General features: G+C 39.0%; 2 protein-coding genes across 3 annotated transcripts in view; one reads left to right on the forward strand and one right to left on the reverse strand.

Annotated features, from left to right (window-relative positions):
* LIAS (lipoic acid synthetase) overlaps positions 1–21,834 on the reverse strand; it is a 475,402-nt gene that overhangs the window by 129,996 nt on the left and 323,572 nt on the right. The gene's annotated exons all lie outside the window — the stretch shown is intronic.
* Positions 1–21,834, forward strand: part of PDS5A (PDS5 cohesin associated factor A) — a 140,557-nt gene that overhangs the window by 110,410 nt on the left and 8,313 nt on the right. For both annotated transcript variants that reach the window (XM_082728863.1, XM_082728864.1), the window contains exons 27-32: positions 6,886–7,018; positions 7,598–7,717; positions 11,285–11,347; positions 12,042–12,187; positions 14,666–14,774; positions 17,219–17,571. In XM_082728863.1, coding sequence (XP_082584989.1) covers positions 6,886–7,018; positions 7,598–7,717; positions 11,285–11,347; positions 12,042–12,187; positions 14,666–14,774; positions 17,219–17,571 — 924 coding nt within the window. The remainder of the gene's footprint in view (positions 1–6,885; positions 7,019–7,597; positions 7,718–11,284; positions 11,348–12,041; positions 12,188–14,665; positions 14,775–17,218; positions 17,572–21,834) is intronic.

Here is a 21,834-nt window from a genome sequence, read left to right on the forward strand (position 1 = left end):
TGGTCTTTCAGATTTTCTGTTCCCTATGATCCAGTCTTGGTAAGTTGTATATTTCTAAGAGTTTATCTATTTCTTTGGAATGTTCAGTTTGTTAGCATGTATTTTTCATAGCATTCTGTTATGGTCCTTTGTACTTCTGTGTATTAGTCGTAACCTTTCGTCTTTGATTTCTGATTTTTGAGTCCTCTTTTATCCTTCATCAGTCTAGCTAAAGATTTGTCAATTTTTTCTTCTCAAACAGCTCTTAGTCTCATCCATTTTTTTTTCCTATTGTCATTTTAGTCTATTTCACTTATTTCTGCTCTGAATTTTGTTATTTCTTTACTTCTTCTATCAACTTTGGACTCTATTTGTTCTTCTTTTCTCCTAGCTCCTTCAGGTATAAAATTAGTTTCTTTCTGGAGATAGGTGTTTATCACTATGAATTTCACTCTTAGAGCTTCCCTGGTTGGATGCCTTTGCTGCATTCCATAAATCTTGGTATGTTAATTTCCATTGTTGTTTGTCTCAGGAATACCCTTTATTTCTCTCTTGATTTTTCCTTTGACCCAGTGATTGTTCAGTAGCATGTTGTTGAATCTATACATATTTGTGAATTTTTCAGTGTTCTTTGTGTAATTAATTTCTGATTTCATACCATTATAGTCAGAAAAGATGGTTGATATTATTCAATCTCAAATTCATTAAGACTTGTTTTGTGGCCTAACATATGATCTGTTTTGGAAAATGTTCCATGTGCACTTAAGAAAAATGTGTATTTGTTGCTTTGGTATGGAATGTTCTGTAAATATCTGTTAAGTCCATCTGGTCTAAAATGTCATTTAAGACCATGTTTTTTCTTCTTGGTTTTTCTGTCTGATGATTTGTTCATTTGACTAATTGGGGTATTAGAGTCCCCATATATCAATAATTATAAATACAGTTATTGTATTTCTCCTTTTAGGTCTGTTAATATTTGCTTTATATATTTAGGTGCTCCTAAATTATGTTGGGTGCATAAATATTTACAAAGGTTATATCTACTTCTTTGTTGACCCCTTTCTCATTACATGTCACTTTTTTTGTGTATTATTACAGTCATTTTAAAGTGTATTGTGTCTGATACAAATGTAGATACTAAAGCTTTATTTTGGTTTCTATTTGCATGTAGTATCTTTTTCCATCTCTTCACTTTCACTGGGTGTGTCTCTTGTAGGCATCATATAGATGAGTCTTGTTTTTTTAATCCATCCAGCCATTCTGTTGTCTTTTGGTTAGAGAATTTAATGCATGTATATTCAAGGTAATTATAGGTAGGTATGTGCTTATTGCCATTTTGTTAATTGTTTTGTGGCTGTTTCTGTAGTTCTTCCCTATTCTTCTTTTGCTTATTTACTGTGTGGTTTAATGATTCTTTAGTAGAATGCTTATATTCCTTTCTCTTTATCTTTTGTGTATTTACTGTAGGTTTTTATTTCTTGGTTACCATGGTGCTTACATACAACTTATAATGGTATAAGTTGATAACAACTTAAGTTTGATCCCATTGTAAATCTCAACCTTTTTTTTTAATTTCATGGGATGCTATTTTATTTATTTATTTATTTATTAAAGATTTTATTTATTTGAGAGAGAGAAGGAGCGGGAGTCCCCATAGAGAGAGGAGAAGGAGTGGGGAGAGAAGGAATGGGGAGTCCCCTGCTCCCCACTGAGCAGGGAGCCTGGTATGGAACTCCTTCCAGGGACTTGGGGATCATGACGTGAACCAAAGGCAGACACTTAACTTGACTGAGCCACCAGGTGCCCTTAAATCTCAACATTTTAACTCTCTTACCCACATTTTATGTTTTTGATGTTACAATTAGCATCTTTTTAATCTTGTGTATCTGTTAATTACTGAATCATAGTTACTTTTACTACTTTTGTCTTTTAACCTTCATACTAGCTTTATAAGTAATTCACTACCTTTACTATACTATATATTTACCTTTCCAGTGATACTATTTCACATGTTTTGTTGTTACTAAATAAGGCCTTTCTTTTCTACTTAAAGAAGTCCCTTTGGGGCGCCTGGGTGGCTCAGTGGTTTGGGCTGCTGCCTTCGGCTCGGGTCATGATCTCAGGGTCCTGGGATCGAGCCCCACATCGGGCTCCCCGCTCCGCGGGAAGCCTGCTTCCCTCTCTCTCTCTCTCTGCCTGCCTCTCTGCCTACTTGTGATCTCTGTCTTTCAAATAAATAAATAAAATCTTTAAAAAAAAAAAAAAAGAAGTCCCTTTGATATCTACAGTGTTTGTGCTGAACAATGCGTTAGGTAGTCCTATGGGGATTCCCATTAAAAAATTTCCCATTTTTTTTCTCTTGTTGCTTATAATATTCTCTTCCTGTCTTTAACTTTTGACATTTTAATTGTAATGTGTCTTGGTTTCTGTCTCTTTGGGTTCATATGTTTTGGAACTTCTGGGCTTCCTGGATCTAGCGTCTGTTTCCATCCCTGTGTTCAGGAAGTGTTAGCTATATTTCTTCAAATAAGATTTCTGCTGCTTTCTTCCTCTTCTGAAAACTCTACAATTCAAATATTAGTTCATTTGATATCCTTTGATTTCCTGAAGCTATTTTCACTTTTTATTTCCTTTATTTTTCTTTTTGTGCTTTGATTGGGTAAGTTCCACTGCCTTTGCTTTAGGTTGACTGATCCTTACTTTCTGTTTCATATCTGGTCTGCTGTTGAACCCCTTTGTTGTATTTTTCAGTTCCATTATTATAATCTTCAGCTCTAGGAGTTCTTTTTTTTTCTTTAAAGATTTTATTTATTTATTTGACAGAGAGAGAGGGAACACAAGCGGGAGGGAGTGTAAAGGGAGAGAGCCCAATGTGGAGCCCGATTTCAGGACCCTGGGACCGTGACCTGAGCCGAAGACAGACACTTATGACTGAGCCACCCAAGCGCCTGGCAGCTGTTTGACTTCTCTTTGGTATTTTGTTAAATTTCATCCCTATTCAAGTTCTCACTCTGTTCATCCAGTCTCCTCCCCAGTTTGGTGAGCATTTTATGACCATTACTTTGAACTCAATAAATTTACTTACCTTTCATTAAGGCTTTTTTATGAGGTTTTATCTTATTCTTTCATTTGGAACATATTCCTCTGTTTCTTCATTTTGCTTGAACTCTGAATAGGTTTCTGGACAGTAAATGAAACAGCCATTTTTTCTAGTCTTGAAGGAATGAAGGAGGAGTTGAACCTTTCTATTCAGCTCTTGCCTAGCTCTTGGTCATCTTTCAAAACTTTGAGTTTATCCAAGCAGCCTGTTATATTTTTAATAGCTCCCAGTAGTTAAGGATGTGCCAAGAGCCGTCAGTGTCCCATAATGGAGGATCTCTGCACCTAGATTCAGATTGACTGGAAGCCAGACCTTCAGGCAGCTGCATTTAAAAGTATGCAGATATATTACAATCCTGAGGGCCCAGGAACATAAGCCTCACTGACTACCAGAGCCTGGTAATCCTGATGTATGTCCCCTAATTGGCATTCATAAAAACTGGGGTTCCAAATGAGTATATGAGCCCTCTTCTGGGAGATAGCAACAAGCTGGAGAAAGACAGAGCACCAACATGACGTTTATAGCCTTTGTTCCTTGAGGAGGCGCCATAGGTCACTAAATGTGTGGCAAACCTAAGTCCTGCCCGTGGTCCAAAGCTCCAGAACAGAGCGGCCTTTTGACAGGAAAAACAGGATCTTAGCCTGCCAACAGTGGTCCCTCTGATTACCACAGTCCCTTGTGACCCTGGAATTCAAGCCCCTCCAGCCACCACAGCCAGGTGATTAAGGGGTGCCCCGTGAGCATCAGGCACCAGACTCAAAGCTCTCTTCCAAGAGACCCTACTCTGGAACGTGGCAGAGGGTGAGTATGAAGATAGCACATGCCCTCCAAGTCCCTGGAAAGGATTTCAGTCAGCCTCTAGATGATGGTTTTAATTAGAAGCCTACCCCTTAGTCACAGTTATGATGACTGGCTAATAGGCCTACTTCACAGAAAAACCAGGCCCTGGGTCAGTTGCCTTTTTCTGTGCCTGGGAGGGGTGGTAGCTGGTAGCTGTTTTTTGTGCACTGGTTACAGTCCTTTGGGACCCAGGAACATAAGCCCCAATAACCACCAGTGTCAGGTGATGTAGAAGTGTCCCTTGGCAGCAGTCACAAAAATTGGGGCCCCAGGGAGGGGTCTGAATTCCTTTCTAGGTGATTATTACATTCCCATGTGACCCAGACGCACAAGTTTCTTTGCTCTTCAGAGCCAGGTGTTCACGAGATGTCCCCCTAGGCAGCACCCACAAAAATCAGGGCACCAGACATGTGTAAAGGTTCCCTTCTGGGAGCTACTTGTTCTCTGGAGCACAACAAAGGGAGAATGTAAAGATGGTACTCCCCAGTCTCTGTTCTGAAGAGTGTTCCAGCAGACTCCTAGATGTGTAAGTTGAATTAGATGCCTGCCCCTCGGGATTAGGTTTTAAGCAGGTTAACGTTCTTCACTTTAAGCTGCTTCTGAGCTGGGCCCTAGAGTGGGTCAGTTCCAGCACACAAACATTTTAAGTGGTATTTCTCCGGATCACTACAGGCTTTTGGGGCCCACTATGGGACATTTTAAGGACTCATCTCTGAAATTTCTGTTTAGAAGTTGGGGTGACCAGTGTGGGATTTGAACCTTTTACCCCTCAGGAAGAAGCTCCAGGTATTTGAGTTCCTTCCAGTTGTGGGTCACAGCACCAGGTGTGGGGTTTCTGGTGAGATTGTGTTGTAGCCTCTCCTACCCATTTTGATGTGTTTTTTCTCTTGTTTGCCTAATGTGTAGTCATCACTGAGTCACCTTTAGGTTTTTTAAGAGGTAATTGGTTCCATATGTAGCTTAGATGCAGTATGTTCCTGAGAGGAGGTGAGTTTGGGGTCTTACTACATCACCATCTTGAATCAGACCAAGTTCTCTGTTTCTTATTGCTCTTCTGGCTTTTCCCCATTATTGAAAATAAGTTACTGAAGGAGTGCCTGGGTAGCTCAGTTCATTAAGCATCCAAGTCTTGATTTCAGGCCAGGTCATGATCTCAGGGTTGTGGGATTGATCCCTGCATCAGAATCCACGCTCAGCAGGGAGTCCGCTTGAAGATTCTTTCCCTTTGCCCCTCCCCCCATTCGTGCTCACTCTCACGCTTTCTCTTTCTCTCTGAAATACAAACATACATCTTTCAACAAAAGAAGCTAAGATATTGAAATTTCAGATTATTATGCAGAATCATGTATTTCTCTTCAATTCTGTCGATTTTTGCTTATGTGATTTGGGGACTCTTAGGTTTGTAATAGTAATATCTTTTTGCTGAATTGAACCTTTTATCAGTGTAGTACTTCTGGGTCTCTTACAATCTTTTTTTAGCTTAAATCTGTTTTGTCTGATCATAAAATAGCTACCAGCCCTCTTTTGGTTATTATTTGCATGAAATATGTTTTTTATCCTTTCACTTTCAGGTCCTTTGTGGTTTTACTTCTAAAGTGAGTCTCTTGCAGACAGATATAGGTCGATCTTTTTTTTCTTTCTCTACTTTTTCCATTCTGCTTATCTCTGCCTTTTGATTGGGGGCTTTAATCTATTTTAATTTGAAGTAATTACCAGTAAAGGTTATTTCTGCCATACAACTATTTGTTTTCTCTCTTATATATGTTATTATTTAATATCCTTCATTACAGCTTCTCTCTTTTGTATTTACTTTTTTGTAGTGAGCCTTTTTGATTCCCTTTTCTGTATTTTTAGTTACTTTCTTAGAGATTCCAAATAATATTTGTAACAACCTAGATTGAACAGTAGCAGCCTAGTTACAGTAGTACACAAACCCTGTCCTACACATCTCTATCCTTCTCCCTTTAGTATTGATATTGTGATAGAAATTATATCTTTTTACATTATTTCCATTCACATAGATGGAATTATTCATGCATTTTCCTTTAAAGTCTTTATGTAAAAATAGTTAAAATTGAAAGTACAGTAATGCTGGCTTTTACATTTACTTATGTGATTATCTGTAGTATTTGCTAGTGTTCTTTCTTTCTTCTTTTGGTTTTAAGTTAGTCTATTGTCCTTTTTTTTTCAGCCTGAAGAACTCACTTTAATAGTTCCTCTAAAACAGGTCTATTAAAAATGAACTCCCTTAACCTAGTGCTGTATTTCCCCCTTACAGTAGGCTCCCAAAACATTTGCATAGAATGTAGGCAAAAAAGTATGCATTCGTTATCATCAAAAGATTTCTCCCCTGTTGACGACAGTTAAGAAGTAAGTCCCATGGCTGCCTGAGAATCATCCTGGGAACTGTTACAAACAGGCCTTTCCCAAGATTTCTAAGTTCCCCAGGGCTTCTGATGTTCATCCTGATTTGGGATTCACTTTTACTTAGAAATTCAGGTGTTCCCTTCAGATACTTTATGTGTTAAATGAGTATACAATACTAAGTGGAAGAGCAAAAATAGTTTGAGATGTGACTGCTTAGCTGAATGACTGGTTGCCGTGCGCATGCAATTCGGAGCCATGTCACAGCAGAATTCCATACAAATCCTAGACCTGCACAATTTGCAAATAGAGTGGAAAGACTTTGCTGCCTGCTGGTTTCCTTGTCATTGCTGGGCAGTGACACATGTCAGATCATCTAAATGTCTGTTGAATCCCTACAGAATGAATCTTTCCATGCCTTCTGAAACTGCCAGATTTTCTTATATTAAACTATGTTTCATTTTTAATATTTTATGGTTTAGTTTATATTTTACTCTTATTTTGTTATATCCAAACAACAGACCTTCCCAATAAGATGTTTAATCCATTAAGCAAAACACCTACATTTAGTCTCTTAATAGGCAAATATGTTCATCATTTAGGTGCCTATGGTTCATGCTTGAAGTTTTAATGACAAAGAATGAAAACAATAGCCATGCCTTTATGAAGAAGATGGCAGAGAACATCAAGTTAACAAAAGATGCCCAGTCTCCAGATGAATCCAAGACAAATGAAGTAAGATATGTGTTAGGCCAGTATGTATTAAGATAATTACAGGAAAAAATACTACGGTCCTTGTCCCACTTGTTTTTCCTATTACATAATAAATCAGATTACAGAATGTTCCTAAAAATACGTATTTATGGTCAGTTTTATTGTGTTTTATTATAATTGAATTCCATTATTTGAGGACTGTTTATTACCCTGAAAAGGACATTAAAACTAATACAGAGCAGGGGGATAAGAACTAATGAAATTTACTATTCTGTAGCTGTCTTAAAATTTTTAATAAGTTACAGACAAGTAGATACTCCTTTCTGTATGTTTCCCTTGGGTTTAGTTGAATTGGTTTGTTTTTAATGCATACTCGACACTCATGTTAATTAGGTAAAGGGTATTTTTGTTTGTTTTTTATTTTTTGTTTTTACCAGGAGGCTACATAAGAAGAAATGCAAACACAAATGTGAACTGTTGGAGGAATAAATAATACCCGCATATCCCTCTTTTGATTTCATTTTATACATCAGGTAGAATTTGTACTTGTGGTTATTTTGTGCTACTGAAAGTTATATGTGATCTTTCTTTCCTCCTTAGAAACTTTATACAGTATGTGATGTGGCTCTCTGTGTTATAAATAGTAAAAGTGCTTTGTGCAATGCAGAATCACCAAAGGATCCAGTCCTTCCAATGAAATTTTTTACACAACCTGAAAAGGTAATTTTTTTCTCTTTATTGTTCTACCACACTAAACTGATTTAAATTTCAGATACCGTCAACCCTAGTGGGAAATAGTGGATTGTCTTGACTACAAAGTAAGAAATACCTCTTCATATTTATATCAAGGAATGGGAGGTTGTCTTCCAAAGCCCTGAACAAACGCCATTCTCATCTTGCAGAGTACGAGAGTGCAAATCAAGCTTTAAGGTGGTGCTCTTCCTTGAGCTCTTCCTTCTGGATATTTCTAGTATGGAAAAGGAGTTTTCAGATATCTTAAATTATTTTAATTTCATTTTATTAAAACACTATATTTTATTAGGCAAGAAATAAAATGGTATAAATATTATAAATACATATATAATAGAGATATTATATATATACACACACATGAAATAAAATGTTAGAATTAACAGAACTGGTCTCAGCAGATGATAAACCAGTATTCTAATCAACAGCTTCTAACTCAAGGGACTTTAGACTCTTCTAAGCTCTTCTAAGCCTCAATTTCTGTTTCTCTAAAATTCAGGTGATAATACCTATGAACAATTATTAATACTATGTCTATAATTTTATGTTTATAAGAGTTTGTCACATAGTAAGCATTCAATAGATGGTAGTAATAATACATCATTATTAATTTGCTACCAGCAAATTAAGTCTTCCATGTAAGTAAATTTTCCAGCTAACTAAAGCTCTTTGTTTTCCAACTAAACTTTTTTTTTAAAGTTTTCTATTTATTTCCTGCTTTAAGGAAGTATTTGGAAGTTCAGCCTTCCTGTGCTTTGTTTAAAAAACAGAATCCTAATTTTTTTTTTTTTTCTTTTAAATTAAGTAGGCTTCATACCCAACATGGGGCTTGAACTCAGGACCCTAAGGTCAGGAGTCACATGCTCTTACCAACTGAGCCAGGCCAGACAACCCCAGAGTCCTAAACATTTTTAATTGGAAAGAATACATCATTTAAAAATGTTTTACACATTTTTCAAACTTTAAGATATGCTTCAGGGTAATACCCTCCCTTAGAGTATTTTACAGAACATGCCCAGGAAATGGAGCTTCTTACTTTTAATGTCATACTTTGACAAAAATTTTAAACAGATTTTCTTTAATTTAGTATTCAGCACTTAGTTTGCCTGGTTTTTGATAGGAATAATAAAGATTGCAAAGTTATTTGCTCTCTAATTTAATAGGCACTGGTCTTTTTAAGTAGTCCTACCTGAGCTCTTGAATTTAAATTTACTTTTATTATTGACTTTAGACTTTATTAGGGTTATTGTGACCAGAATAGTACCCAAATAGAACCTTCATATAAGGGGTACTGGGTGGCTCAGGTCATCTCGGTCCTGGGATCAAGTCCTACATCAGGCTCCCTGTTCAGCAGGGATTCTGTTTCTCCCTCTCGCTCTACCTACTACTCTACCTGCTTGTGGTCTCCCTGTGTCAAATAGATAAATTTTTTTAAAAATCTTCATATAATGGTGATTCCATCATTAAGAATTAAATTGTTGGGATGCCTGGGTATCTCGGTTGGGCATCTGCCTTTGGCTCGGGTCATGATCCCAGGGTCCTAGGATCAAACCCCACTTCAGGAGCTCTCCCCAGCAGGGAGTCTGCTTCTCCCTCTCAATCTCCTTCTATCCTCTCCTTCTCTCTCTCTCTCTCTCTCAAATAAATAAATAAATAAATCTTTTAAAAGAGGGGGATTAAATGGGGCACCTGGCTGGCTCAGTCAGTAGAACATGTGATGCTCATTTCTCGGGACTCGATCAGGGTCATGAGCTCAAGCCCCATGTTGGATGTGAAGCCTACTTTTAAAAAAGAAAACAGAATTAAATTGCTATTTGTAAGTACACCAAAGATGAGTTGGTTTTGTTTCGTTTTAGTTCATGTAGGTAAAATTGAAATTTAGTGTTTTTAGCCTTCTTAAGAACTAGGTTGTTTGCTTTTTGTTTGTTGTTGTTTTTAATTAACATGTAATATATTATTTACGCCAGGGGTACAGGTCTGTGAATCATCAGTCTTACACAATTTGTAGCACTCACGATAGAACATACCCTCCCCAGTGTCCATCACCCAACCCATTGCTCCCCCCCCCAAACCCCTAGCAGCCCTCAATTTGTTTCTTGGGATAAGAGGCTCTTACCATTTGTCTCCTTCCCTAACCCCATCTTGTTTCATTTTTTCCCTCCCTACCCCCCACGACCCCCAACCCTGCCTCTCAAATTCGTCATATCAGGGAGAACATATGATAATTGTCTTTCTCTGATTAACTTACTTCACTTAGCATAATACCCTTAGTTCTATCCATGTAGTTGGAAATGATAGGATTTCAGGGGTTTTAATGGCTGCATAGTATTCCATTGTATATACACATAACATCTTCTTTATCCTGTTGATGGACATCTAGGTTCTTTCCATAGTTTAGCTACTGTGGACATTGCTGCTGTAAACATACAGGTGCACCGTGCCCCTTCTGATCACTACTTTTGTATCTGTAGGGTAAATACTGAGTAGTGCAATTGCTGGGTCATAGGATAGCTCTGTTTTCAACTTTTTGAGGAACCTCCATACTGAAGAACTAGGTGTTTTTGTTTGTTTGTTTGTTTTTTCAATAAGCAGCTTTCCTCATTTCCTTTTCTGATATGTTGCTTTTAATCTGGTATAAATTTAAACACTAGTAAACTAAGCATTTTGAGATAATGAGCCTAGTGAGGCTACAGTATGTCTTGATGGATAAAGTGAATGAACATTGGTACCCAGGCTTTGTAACATTGATTTAAGCCGCACAAAAGCCTTTGTGGGGGGGGGGGGGGGAGATACAGCTGTGCCTGGCACACATGCTAAAACTGGTATGTCTTTATAGGCACACATAAACCATCTGTTCTTCCCTATGACACCAGTTTGAAAGTAAACTTAATAAAAGAAAACAAAGATAATTTTTTAAGTGAGAGTACTTAAAAAATTAATAAACTTCTTGGTCATAGTAAATCACTTTACATCATTGTGGTTCACATGGGTGCTGTTTCCCAGATATTTAACAGAAGCATCAGAGTACTCTTAGGTTTCATGTAGGTAAAACTTTCAAGACACCAGTGTCCACATTAGGTTTAATTCATTTATTAGCTATGAAAGTGACAGTTTTTTTCAATGAGAATAATTTTCTTGAAATCCAGTGTGGAGTTATTTTAGTGAATATTAAGTGCTTAATATATGCACTGTACCATTTTGAATGCTTTGGGAATGAAATAGGTTTTACAATAGAGTAGAGAAAGTAGTTCAGTGAATAACCTGGAGACTGTTTGCCCTGAACTATATGAAAAAATAGGGATGTATTTTATTTAAAATGTGATTTAAGTAATTGAACTCTGATATTTGTCAAGTCTGAATGTGCCATTGAGTTAAAGCTAGAGTTAATGACATGGTTCCTTAAATATGCTTTATTTGAGGAATTAATATGTATCCTGGCCCAAATGTAATTGTTATTGTAATGCACAGTGCCTGAAAAGTCTTGTTTGGACAGTGAAAATACACTTGTTCACTTGATTTTTTTTTTTTTTTTGGTAGGATTTCTGTAATGACAAGAGTTACATTTCAGAAGAGACCAGAGTACTTCTGTTAACAGGAAAGGTATTATGTACTAGATAATTTGGAAATCTTTGTCTCATGTATATATTATTTCTGCTGTTATTAGAAATAACTTTTAAATGTCCCATGGAATTTATCGTTCCTGATTCTTAAGGACCATATTGTGGCTTGTAGCATCTTGTTCTATTATGGCTTTTTTCTGCCATAAGTGACTCTTGAATTATGATCATGTGTTCTCAAATTACTCAGAATCCACAAAGCAGATTTTCTTGAAAAATGGTTTAATAAATTTAGATATGTAAGATTTAAAAAAAATAATTTTAAAGTATTAATGAGTTATAATTTTTATTCTATAAAAGTACTATGACATCTAAAAGAGCAATAGAAATTTAATTTTTGCTAAAAATAAGTGTCTAAACTGTTATTATATACTTGTAATTGTTTATTTGTATGAAATTATATCTTATGTATTTTGCTGTGTGTTTCAGGGGTACTTTTTACTTTGATTGAACAATAGGAAATAATTAAATACTGCCTATATAAGTAGAAGTAATACTTCTGACTTGTATTCAGATGAACCCAATTTTACAAAATTTATCATTTCTAATAAATTTAGAATTAAACTTTCCAAAGTAAGTTTCTTGGCTTAGGCTAAACAGTATCTTTTACATGTGTCGAAATTTATGTGAATCCCTACAGTAAGGTATAAAATAACATGCATATGTGTAATTTTTAGCCAAAACCTGCTGGAGTACTAGGTGCAGTAAACAAGCCTTTATCAGCAACAGGAAGGAAACCATATGTTAGAAGCACCGGAGCTGAGACTGGAAGCAACATTAATGTAAATTCAGAGCTAAACCCTTCAACCGGAAACCGATCAAGGCAATGTTTTTCCTCCACTTGTCTTTGTTACTATCACTCTCTACTTGTTTCATATTTTATTTTTACCTAAAGCACTAGATCACAAAAACAGACTTTAGGAAACATTTTGGCATAAAATAATAGTGCTGACTTTTAGTATAATTAATGATGGAAATTCAGAGTACACAATTACATTTTGGACCTATGTAACATTCCAAGTGTGTAAAAAAGTAAATGGAACAGAAATGGAAAATAATTTTTTTTTTTTAAGATTTTCTTTATTTGAGAGAGAGAGTATGAGAATGAGAGAGAGATCGCAGGGAAGGGTAAGGGGAGAAGCAGACTCTGCACTGAGCAGGGAGCCCGATAGGGGACTCCATCCCAGAACCCCAGGATCATGACCTGAGCTGAAGGCAGATGCTTAACCAACTGAGCCACCCAAGTGCCCCAAATTTAAGAATATCTAATATATGTTACAACGAATTTACATAGAAATGCCTATATAAAAAAATCAAACACTTAGGAAAACTATGATCATAAAACTCTTTTTTTTTTTAAGATTTTATTTATTTGGGGCGCCTGGGTAGCTCAGTGGGTTAAGCCGCTGCCTTCAGCTCAGGTCATGATCTCAGGGTCCTGGGATCGAGTCCCGCATCAGGCTCTCTGCTCAGCAAGGAGCCTGCTTCCTCCTCTCTCTCTCTGCCTGCCTCTCTGCCTACTTATAATCTCTCTCTGTCAAATAAATAAATAAGTAAATAAACTTAAAAAAAAAAAAAGATTTTATTTATTTATTTGTCAGAGAGAGACGGAGCAAGTACACAGGCAAACAGAGTGGCAGGCAGAGTCAGAGAGAGAAGCAGGCTCCCTGCAGGGCAAGGAGCCCGATGTGGGACTCGATCCCAGGACACTGGGATCATGACCTGAGCCGAAGGCAGCCGCTTAACCAACTGAGCCACCCAGGCATCCCGATCATAAAACTCTTAAATTGAATTTATATGTATTTTAATTTTAACTCAATAAAATTAGTATAGCATGAGTTAAGATAAATTGTTATAACATCTACTTATAAGAATATTCCATGTTTATTTTAACATATCAGGTCTTTACTGTGTTAGCTGCATAAAAATTTCTACCTGACCCTATTCTTATCAACACTAAAAATTGAAGCTTTTATAGATTTTTATTCTTTTTTTTTTTTTTTAAGATTTTATTTATTTATTTGACAGACAGAGATCACAAGTAGGCAGAGAAGCAGGCAGAGAGAGAGAGGAAGGGAAGCAGGCTCCCTGCTGAGGCAGAGAGCCCAATGCGGGGCTTGATCCCAGGACCCATGACCTGAGCAGAGGCTTAACCCACTGAGCCACCCAGGCGCCCCTATAGATTTTTATTTTTACTCATGAAATTTTTTTTTTTTTAAGATTTTATTTATTTATTTGACAGACAGAGATCACAAGTAGGCAGAGAGGCAGGCAAAGAGAGAGAGGAGGAAGCAGGCTCCCTGCTGAGCAGAGAGCCTGATGCGGGGCTCGAACCCAGGACCGTGAGACCATGACCTGAGCTGAAAGCAGAGGCTTTAACCCGGTGAGCTACCCAGGCGCCCCTATAGATTTTTATTCTTACTCATGAAATTTTAACTATAAACTCAGTTGGTTTTGTTTTAAACATTCTTAGATGTAGAACCCCAAATATAAAATAAAATAACATGGAATGTCTACAGTTTACAGAAATGGTGGGTCTCAAAACTCCTCCCCTGCAACCTCTTCTTCCAGCCTTCTTCCTTGCAGAGCATAACAACACAGACTGGAGGGGCACCTGGCGGGCCCAGTGGAACATGCAACTCTTGATCTCAGGATTTGGAGTTCAAGCCCCACTTTGGGCCTAGAGGTTACTTAAAAATAAAATTTTAAGGGATGCCTGGGTGGCTCGGTTGGCTGGACGACTGCCTTCGTTTCAGGTCATGATCCTGGAGTCTCGGGATCGAGTCCCGCATCAGGCTCCCAGCTCCATGGGGAGTCTGCTTCTCTTTCTGACCTTCTCCTCGCTCATGCTCTCTCTCACTGTCTCTCTCTCAAATAAATATATAAAATCTTTTAAATAAATAAATAAAATCTTTTAAAAAAATAAAAAACACACACACTAGAGACAACACAACTATGTATGCACTGTTCATAATACACCAATCACTGTATTTTTACTTTGTTGAAGGGTTTCTTACCTCCAAGAGAAATTCTTAGAACAGTTACATGATTTTGTTTCTAAACAGCTGTCTGTTGGTTTTAGGCAGTCATTTGTGTCTTACGTTAGTAAGGTTAAAGAGAATCAGTAACATGATATAATACAGCAGTGGTCTATAACCACAGAATATCAGAATCTTGCTAATGTTGCGTCATTTGGCTGGGCTTCTAAATTAGCCTATGCTTGTTTCCTCATTGGTTAGTGAAAGGGTAGGCTCTCTGTCCATGTGAAATAAAGAAGCTTTGGTTTATTTTTCTTCAACAGGGAACAGAGTTCAGAGGCAGTAGAAACTGGAGTTAGTGAAAATGAAGAGAACCCTGTGAGAATTATTTCTGTCACACCTGTGAAGAATATTGACCCAGTAAAGAATAAGGTAAATTTTTAAAATTTAACAAATGGATTTCTCGCAGAGATTATCGGTTTCATGGTAGACGTTAAGAAGCCCCCACTTGACCAGTGACTGTACTGCGTAGTCTCCATTGGCGTACACGGCCTCTTGCCATGCTTTCACTGTGCTTCCTATGTCCTTCTGCCGCACTGCTGCGCCCAGAACTGGAAATACTAGGAATTCAGAGTTTTTGAGAGCTTTCAAAGTTTATTGACTCCTATAAGGCATGTGTATACTGTTTTTATTTCTGTTATAATTTTTGAAAGTTAAATTTACGAGTAACCTTTTAAAATGTACTTGAGTTTTTGTTTAATGGCTACATTCTTTATTGCTGACCTTATAACTGGCACCCGATTTTCTTAACAGTATTGTGGCAGGAGAAAAACAACGGTAAGAATAAGACCTGAGTCTCAGTCCCGGCTCTGCCACTCTTTGGCTGTGTGTTTACTTAGACAGGTTGCTTGACTTCTCTAAGCTTCCGTTTAACTGTAGAATGAAACTGGTCACTTACCTCAGTAGCAATGGCATGGGAATACTATTACTTCTTTTCCTACAGAATCATATTCTCAACATATTTATCTTTTTATTGCCCACCATATATTTATAGTATTCATCAAATGTTTTAGGAGTTGTCTTGGGGTACATAAAATACAAGACTGTACAGTTATTCCCCAAGAGCTGAACTCTGCATACTTACTATGTGAATTCAAACTGAACAGATGAGGTTACTTTCTTAGTCAGTCTTTCACTATTCAGCCTCGTGCTGTGTTATCTGAAATTCGGTATATCAGTAGATTCAGATAACAGGGAGCCTCTCACTGCCAAAACTCTTGGAATTCAGAAGCCAGTAGACTTGAATATTGTGGGATTCTTGTATAGAATTAAACAGTCTTGATGTAAACAAACTTAGATGCAATAATGCATATTGCCACAGGCATTCATTTAAACATACTTAACTTGTAGAAAGGGGTGGTATGAGAGATAAAAATGTTTATCTGGCACAAAGAACTATAATTTTTCTAGCCTGTGATCTAAAATTCTATGTAAGATATAAATTAATATTATATGTCAGTAATACTTTAATACAAGATAAATGGGATATTTAAATTCTAATTTTTGAGAAGCCAAATTGTTTATGATTTATGATTAATCTATAATACTATTCTAAACCCTTATTTTAACATTTTCATGCTTCCTAAGAATTTTATTATTTTTTTTTTATAGATTCCATTAATTTATTTGAGAGAGAGAAAGCACAAACAGGGTGAGGGGCTCAGGGAGCCTGATGTTGGGCTCAATCCCAGGACCCTGAGATCATGACCTGAGCTGAAGGCAGACACTTAAACAACTGAATCACCCAGGCGCCCCTCTAAAGAATGTTTTTATTTTTAAAGATTTCATTCATTTATTTGACAGAGGGAGACACAGCGAGAGAGGGAATACAAGCAGGAGGAGTGTGAGAGGGAGAAGCAGGCTCAGCCCCAGAATCCCAGGATCATGACCTGAGCCAAAGGCAGAGGCTTAACAAATGAGCCAGCCAGGCACCCTTCCAAAGAATGTTGGTTATTTTTTTTGTTTTGGGGGGGCGGTTGATGTTGTTGATTTTTTTTGTTTTGTTTTTTGTTTGGGGTTTTTTTTTTTTAAGATTTTATTTATTTATATAATGCGGGACTCGATCCCAGGACCCTGAGATCATGACCTGAGCCGAAGGCAGCGGCTTAATCCACTGAGCCACCCAGGCGCCCCACAAATCAGAACATTCTTGAGGCGCCTGGATAGCTCAGTCAGTTAAGCATCCAACTCTTGATTTTGGCTCAGGTCAAGATCTCGGAGGGGATGTCAAGGCCCACACTGGACTCTGCACTGGATGTAGAACCTGCTTAAGATTCTCTCTCCCTTTGCTACTGCCCCGCTCCATCTCTAAAGGGGAAAAAAAATCAGGACATACTCTCCTGTTATTTACTGTGTGAGGGAGATTGGATTGTAATATGAAGGATGAGGGAAGGAAGTGGTTAAAAGAAGCAAGACCGAGCCCATGGATTCAGGCAAGAGGTGCCGCCTTTGTTGTCCGGAAGGAGTCTTCTTTTTCCTCATACCAGTGGCTGACCAATGGGTTTCTTCTTTCATTTGCCTTTTAATGAGTTCTTCAGACATATGCACATGTACATAATATGCATAAATGTGTAAATACAGTCATGTGCATGATTTTAAATGCACTTTGTTCCTTTTAAAAAGTAATGTATTACTTTTTTTCTTCTCTTACCATTTTTACGTGTGTAAACACATAAACTTAACATAACTTCCTTAAGGAGTTTATTAGAAGCCTTGGAATTCCCAGTCCTCGATAATACTTTCAAAATAATTCATTCCAGTACAGATCTTGATATTTAAGGAATTTATGTTTATAGAATTGTTTTGTGCTCTTTTAGGAGATCATTTCTGATCAGACCACCCAGGGCAATATCAGCAGTGACCGAGGAAAGAAAAGAAATGTAGCAGCAGCTGGCGCAGAGAACATCCAGCAAAAAACAGATGAGAAAGTAGATGAATCAGGACCACCTGCCCCTTCCAAACCCAGGAGAGGACGCCGACCCAAGTCTGAATCTCAGGGCAATGCAACCAAAAATGACGACATAAACAAACCTCTGGGCAAAGGAAGAAAGAGAGCGGCGGTCAGTCAGGACAGCCCCGGGGGTCTGGAAGCCGGCAATGCCAAAGCACCGAAACTGCAAGACGGAGCCAAAAAGGCAGCACCAGCAGAGAGACAGATTGACTTACAAAGGTAATGGGGGCCGTACTGTCTGGACCGCATTGAGACGTTTTGTTTTCTTTTTAGCATGTTCCAGTTACCCCAAACTTCGAGGCATTTGGGTCTGCAAACTGCCCTTTGTTTCCTGAGTAGGTTATGATGGCGTTGGTTTCGATCTCATAACCTCCAGGATGCCAGTTTGAAGAGAGATCTTGTTTCTTTTGGTTAATTTTTAATTAGGATATCATGTTTTGCATTTCTGCTTACTAGCAAGGACAGTACTAAATTTTGTTCAGTATCTTTCACATAGTTACATGGGCTTTCCTTCATGTAAAGGGCTGCCTTTGGGTAAAAAGGTCTCAGGATGGGGCACATAGGTGGCTTAGTTATGTGTCTGCCTTCGTCTCAGGTCATGATCCTGAGGTCTTGGGATCGAGCCCCAAGTCAGACTCGTGCTTCTGCACTCTTGCTCTTTGTCAAACAAATAAATTCTTTTTAAAAAAGTGCGAGTCTTGGGGGGCGCCTGGGTGGCTCAGTGGGTTAAGCCGCTGCCTTCGGCTCAGGTCATGATCTCAGGGTCCTGGGATCGAGTCCCGCATCAGGCTCTCTGCTCAGCGGGGAGCCTGCTTCCCTCTCTCTTTCTGCCTGCCTCTCCGTCTACTTGTGATTTCTCCCTGTCAAATAAATAAAATCTTTTAAAAAAAAAGTGCGAGTCTTGGGGCGCCTGGATGGCTCAGTGGGTTAAAGCCTCTGCCTTCAGCTCAGGTCATGATCCTGGGGTCCTGGGATCAAGCCCTGCATCAGACTCTGTGCTCAGCAGGGAATCTGCTTCCCCCTCTCTCTGCCTGCCTCTGCCTACTTGTGATCTCTGTCAGGTAAATAAATTTTTAAAAATCTTTTTAAAAAGTTCCGAAAACCAACAAAATAGAGGCGTTATTCCTATTCCATTATTCCTAGCTGCGGTATCCAGGCGGCTCGGGCCTGCTTTGAACACTGTTAATTTTTTCAAAGTAAACACTTCAGGCCCCGCGGGACACTCAGCTAAGAGCATCGAGGGGGCGCAGAGAGGCAAGGGTCAGGGACGGGCGGTGGCTCGCCTCGCCGCGGACCGCCCACCCGCTCCCAAGATCAACTACGAGCTTTTTTTTTTTTTTTTTTTTTTTTAAATATTTTATTCATTTATGTGACAGACAGAGATCACAAATAGGCAGAGAGGCAGGCAGGAGGGGGGAAGCAGGCTCCCCGCTGAGCAGAGAGCCCAATGTGGGGCTCAATCCCAGGACCCCAGGATCATGACCTGAGCCGAAGGCGCAGGCTTTAACCCACTGAGCCACCCAGGTGCCCCCAACTCCGAGCTTATTAACTGCAGCAACTTTAATATACGCTATTGGAGCTGGAATTACCGCGGCTGCTGGCACCAGACTTGCCCTCCAATGGATCCTCCTTAAAGGATTTAAAGTGGACTCATTTCAATTACAGGGCCTCAAAAAAAAAAAGTCTTAAAAAAAAATAAAAGGGGGAGGGTCTCAGAATGGAGAAGACAAAAGTCATAGGACACATACAGGTATATCCTACTCTTGAATTCTACTTGTTAGAGTTAATTTTAATACAAGTCAGCAGTTTACCTCTTTTCCCCACTCTCCAGTGAAACCACCTCACAGCTACTCCTCTTTGATCATTCTTGGGCTTCTTGGGCTGGATCTTCAGTTTCTCTGTCCTGTAATGGTAGTGTTCCACCAGCAGATCTAGAAGTTGGCTCCTTTCAGACTTGGCCTACAGTTAGAACTTAGCCCTATCCCCTTCTTTTTTCTTTGTGTATCTGTACTGTTCATCTCCCCTTGAATGAGATTGAAAGCATCTGAATTCTTTGTAGGAAAGACAATCTTGATCATCTTAGGATGATCCTACCAGCTATCACAGTGTTGCCTGAAGCATATGTATTAACAAGTACATTTTTTAAATTACTATTCATGTTAAATTTTCTTACATTTTAAGTGTCTCAAGCTACCTTTTACAATATCTCATGGGAGCAGACCCAGGCCCAAACCTGATCTAAGTAATGCATGTTTCTCCTACTCACTTCTAGTGTTATGGACTAAAGATCTAAATCTTCGACCTAGAACATCATATTTAACCTCGGCTTCCTCTTTGTCATCAGTAAGACAGTATAATAAATAGGGGCACCTGGGTGGCTCAGTCGAGTAAGCATCTGTCTTTGGCTCAGGTCATGATCCCAGGGTCCTGGGATCGAGCCCTACATCAAGCTCCCGGCTCACCGGAAAGCCTGTTCTCTCTCTCCCACTCCTCCCGCTTGTGTTGCCTCCCTTGCTGTGTTTCTCTCTGTCAGATAAATAAAAATTTTTTAAATCTTAAAAAAGAAAGTATAGGGGCACCTAGGTGGCTCAGTGGGTTAAAGCCTCTGCCTTCGGCTCAGATCATGATCCCAGGGTCCTGGGATTGAGCCCCACGTTGGGCTCTGCTCAGCGGGGAGCCTGCTTCCTCCTCTCTCTCTGCCTGCCTCTCTGCCTACTTGTGATCTCTCTTTGTCAAATAAATAAATAAAATCTTTAAAAAAAAGTATAATAAATAATACCTTCTTCAAAGGACTGTCTTAGGAATTAAGTGGATCAATAAATATAAAGCACTTAACCAAATATAAAGCCCTTCACAGAATAAGTGCTCATTTTTGTAAACATGGTTTGGAATTCTAGTTTCTCTACCCCTTAATACACTTTCTAGTTACACAGAAGTTGAATAGTTTCTTCAAGATGGCCAGGATTTTCTGAAGGGTTTCTAAAATTCTCTTCTAGTCGTTCCATTAGGACTGATCACCACACACAGGCCACTTGGGCCACCTGACCTGACCTCTCATTCACTGTGCTTTTTTTGCCTTCTAACCTAAATATCCAGGGTACTTACTTGCTCCCTGAAAATGTTTTCAGTAACCACCAGACCTTGTCTCTGATTAGCGCCTGGTAAAGCCCCCTGCTCTACTTCTGCTGCACGATGTGCCCCAACATCACCAAACCAACAAAACAGCTTCCATGCCAGAGACTGCTTAAAAATAGCACTGAGCCTTCTTGAAAATCTAAAAATGTCTTGAGGGAAAAACACCTTAGAGTTCTTGAGTATGCTGGCTAGTAAGTCACAGGGGGCAGTGTGTTAGCCAAAACAGGAGTTCTGTGATGGTTTCATATTCTCAGTGAAGCTAGGTGGTTAAATTAGATGTACTTGACAGCGCTGTACTGGCTTAACTCGGTAGAATAGATCAGGTATTTTGCACACATATTTCAGAAACTTGTGATCGAACTGTCCGCTACTGATTTAACAAAACATAGAAGTACATTCTGAAACTTTCTCCCAGGCTTCCTTTTATCTTTTCCTAAACCAGATACACATGTCTGCCCTTCCATTCTAGGTTTATCACTTAAGCCTGGAATCCTGGTGAACTGCTGAGTGCAAGTTCACGTACTCCACAAACTACCGCACATGATCCCCTCTCGTGTAGAGCTGAATGCCTTGTGGGCACATCCGTATTGCTCCTGGTACTCGTCATCCGTTCTTTTAACAGATACTCAACTGACAAGAGTGCTGGGCATCGTGCGGGTGTCGGCGATACAAATGTATTGGAAGTGGAAAGGTTCTTGCCCTTATTTCCCTAGCATGTCAGCTCCAGAAGAGACCAGAAAACGTTTGCATTTGGTCTGCTGAATATTACAGTAAAAGTATAGGATTTTTTTTTTTTTTTTTTAAAGATACATTTACTTGACAGAGAGCACAGGCAGGGGAAGCAGCAGAGGGAGAGGGAAGAGCGGGCTTCCCGCTGAGCAGGGAACCTGATGTGGGGTTTGATCCCAGGACCCTGGGATCATGACCCGAGCTCAACCAACGGAGCCACCCAGGCACTCCTAGGATTTTCTTAATTACTACATAAAACAATGAAATTCCAACACATCCTATAACATGGATGAACCCTAAGGAAATTGTGCTAAGTGAAATGAGCTATACCCCAAAAGACAGATGTCGTTGGATTCACTTTGTCTGAGCTACCTCGAGCCATCACATTCGTATACACATAAAGTGGAGTGGTGGCCGCCAGGGTGATGAGGGAGTAGTAAGCTCTAGTGTTCAGTGGGTACACAGTTTCATTTGGGAAAGAGGAAAACATTCTAGAAATGAATGGCCTTGATTGTACGACATTGTGAATGTACTTAATGCCACTGAACTTTGTACTTAAAAATGGTTAAAAGGGGCGCCTGGGTTGCTCAGTGGGTTGGGCCGCTGCCTTCGGCTCGG

Source organism: Mustela nivalis (genome assembly GCF_964662115.1).
Source record: "Mustela nivalis genome assembly, chromosome: 4".
Taxonomy (NCBI): domain Eukaryota; kingdom Metazoa; phylum Chordata; class Mammalia; order Carnivora; family Mustelidae; genus Mustela; species Mustela nivalis.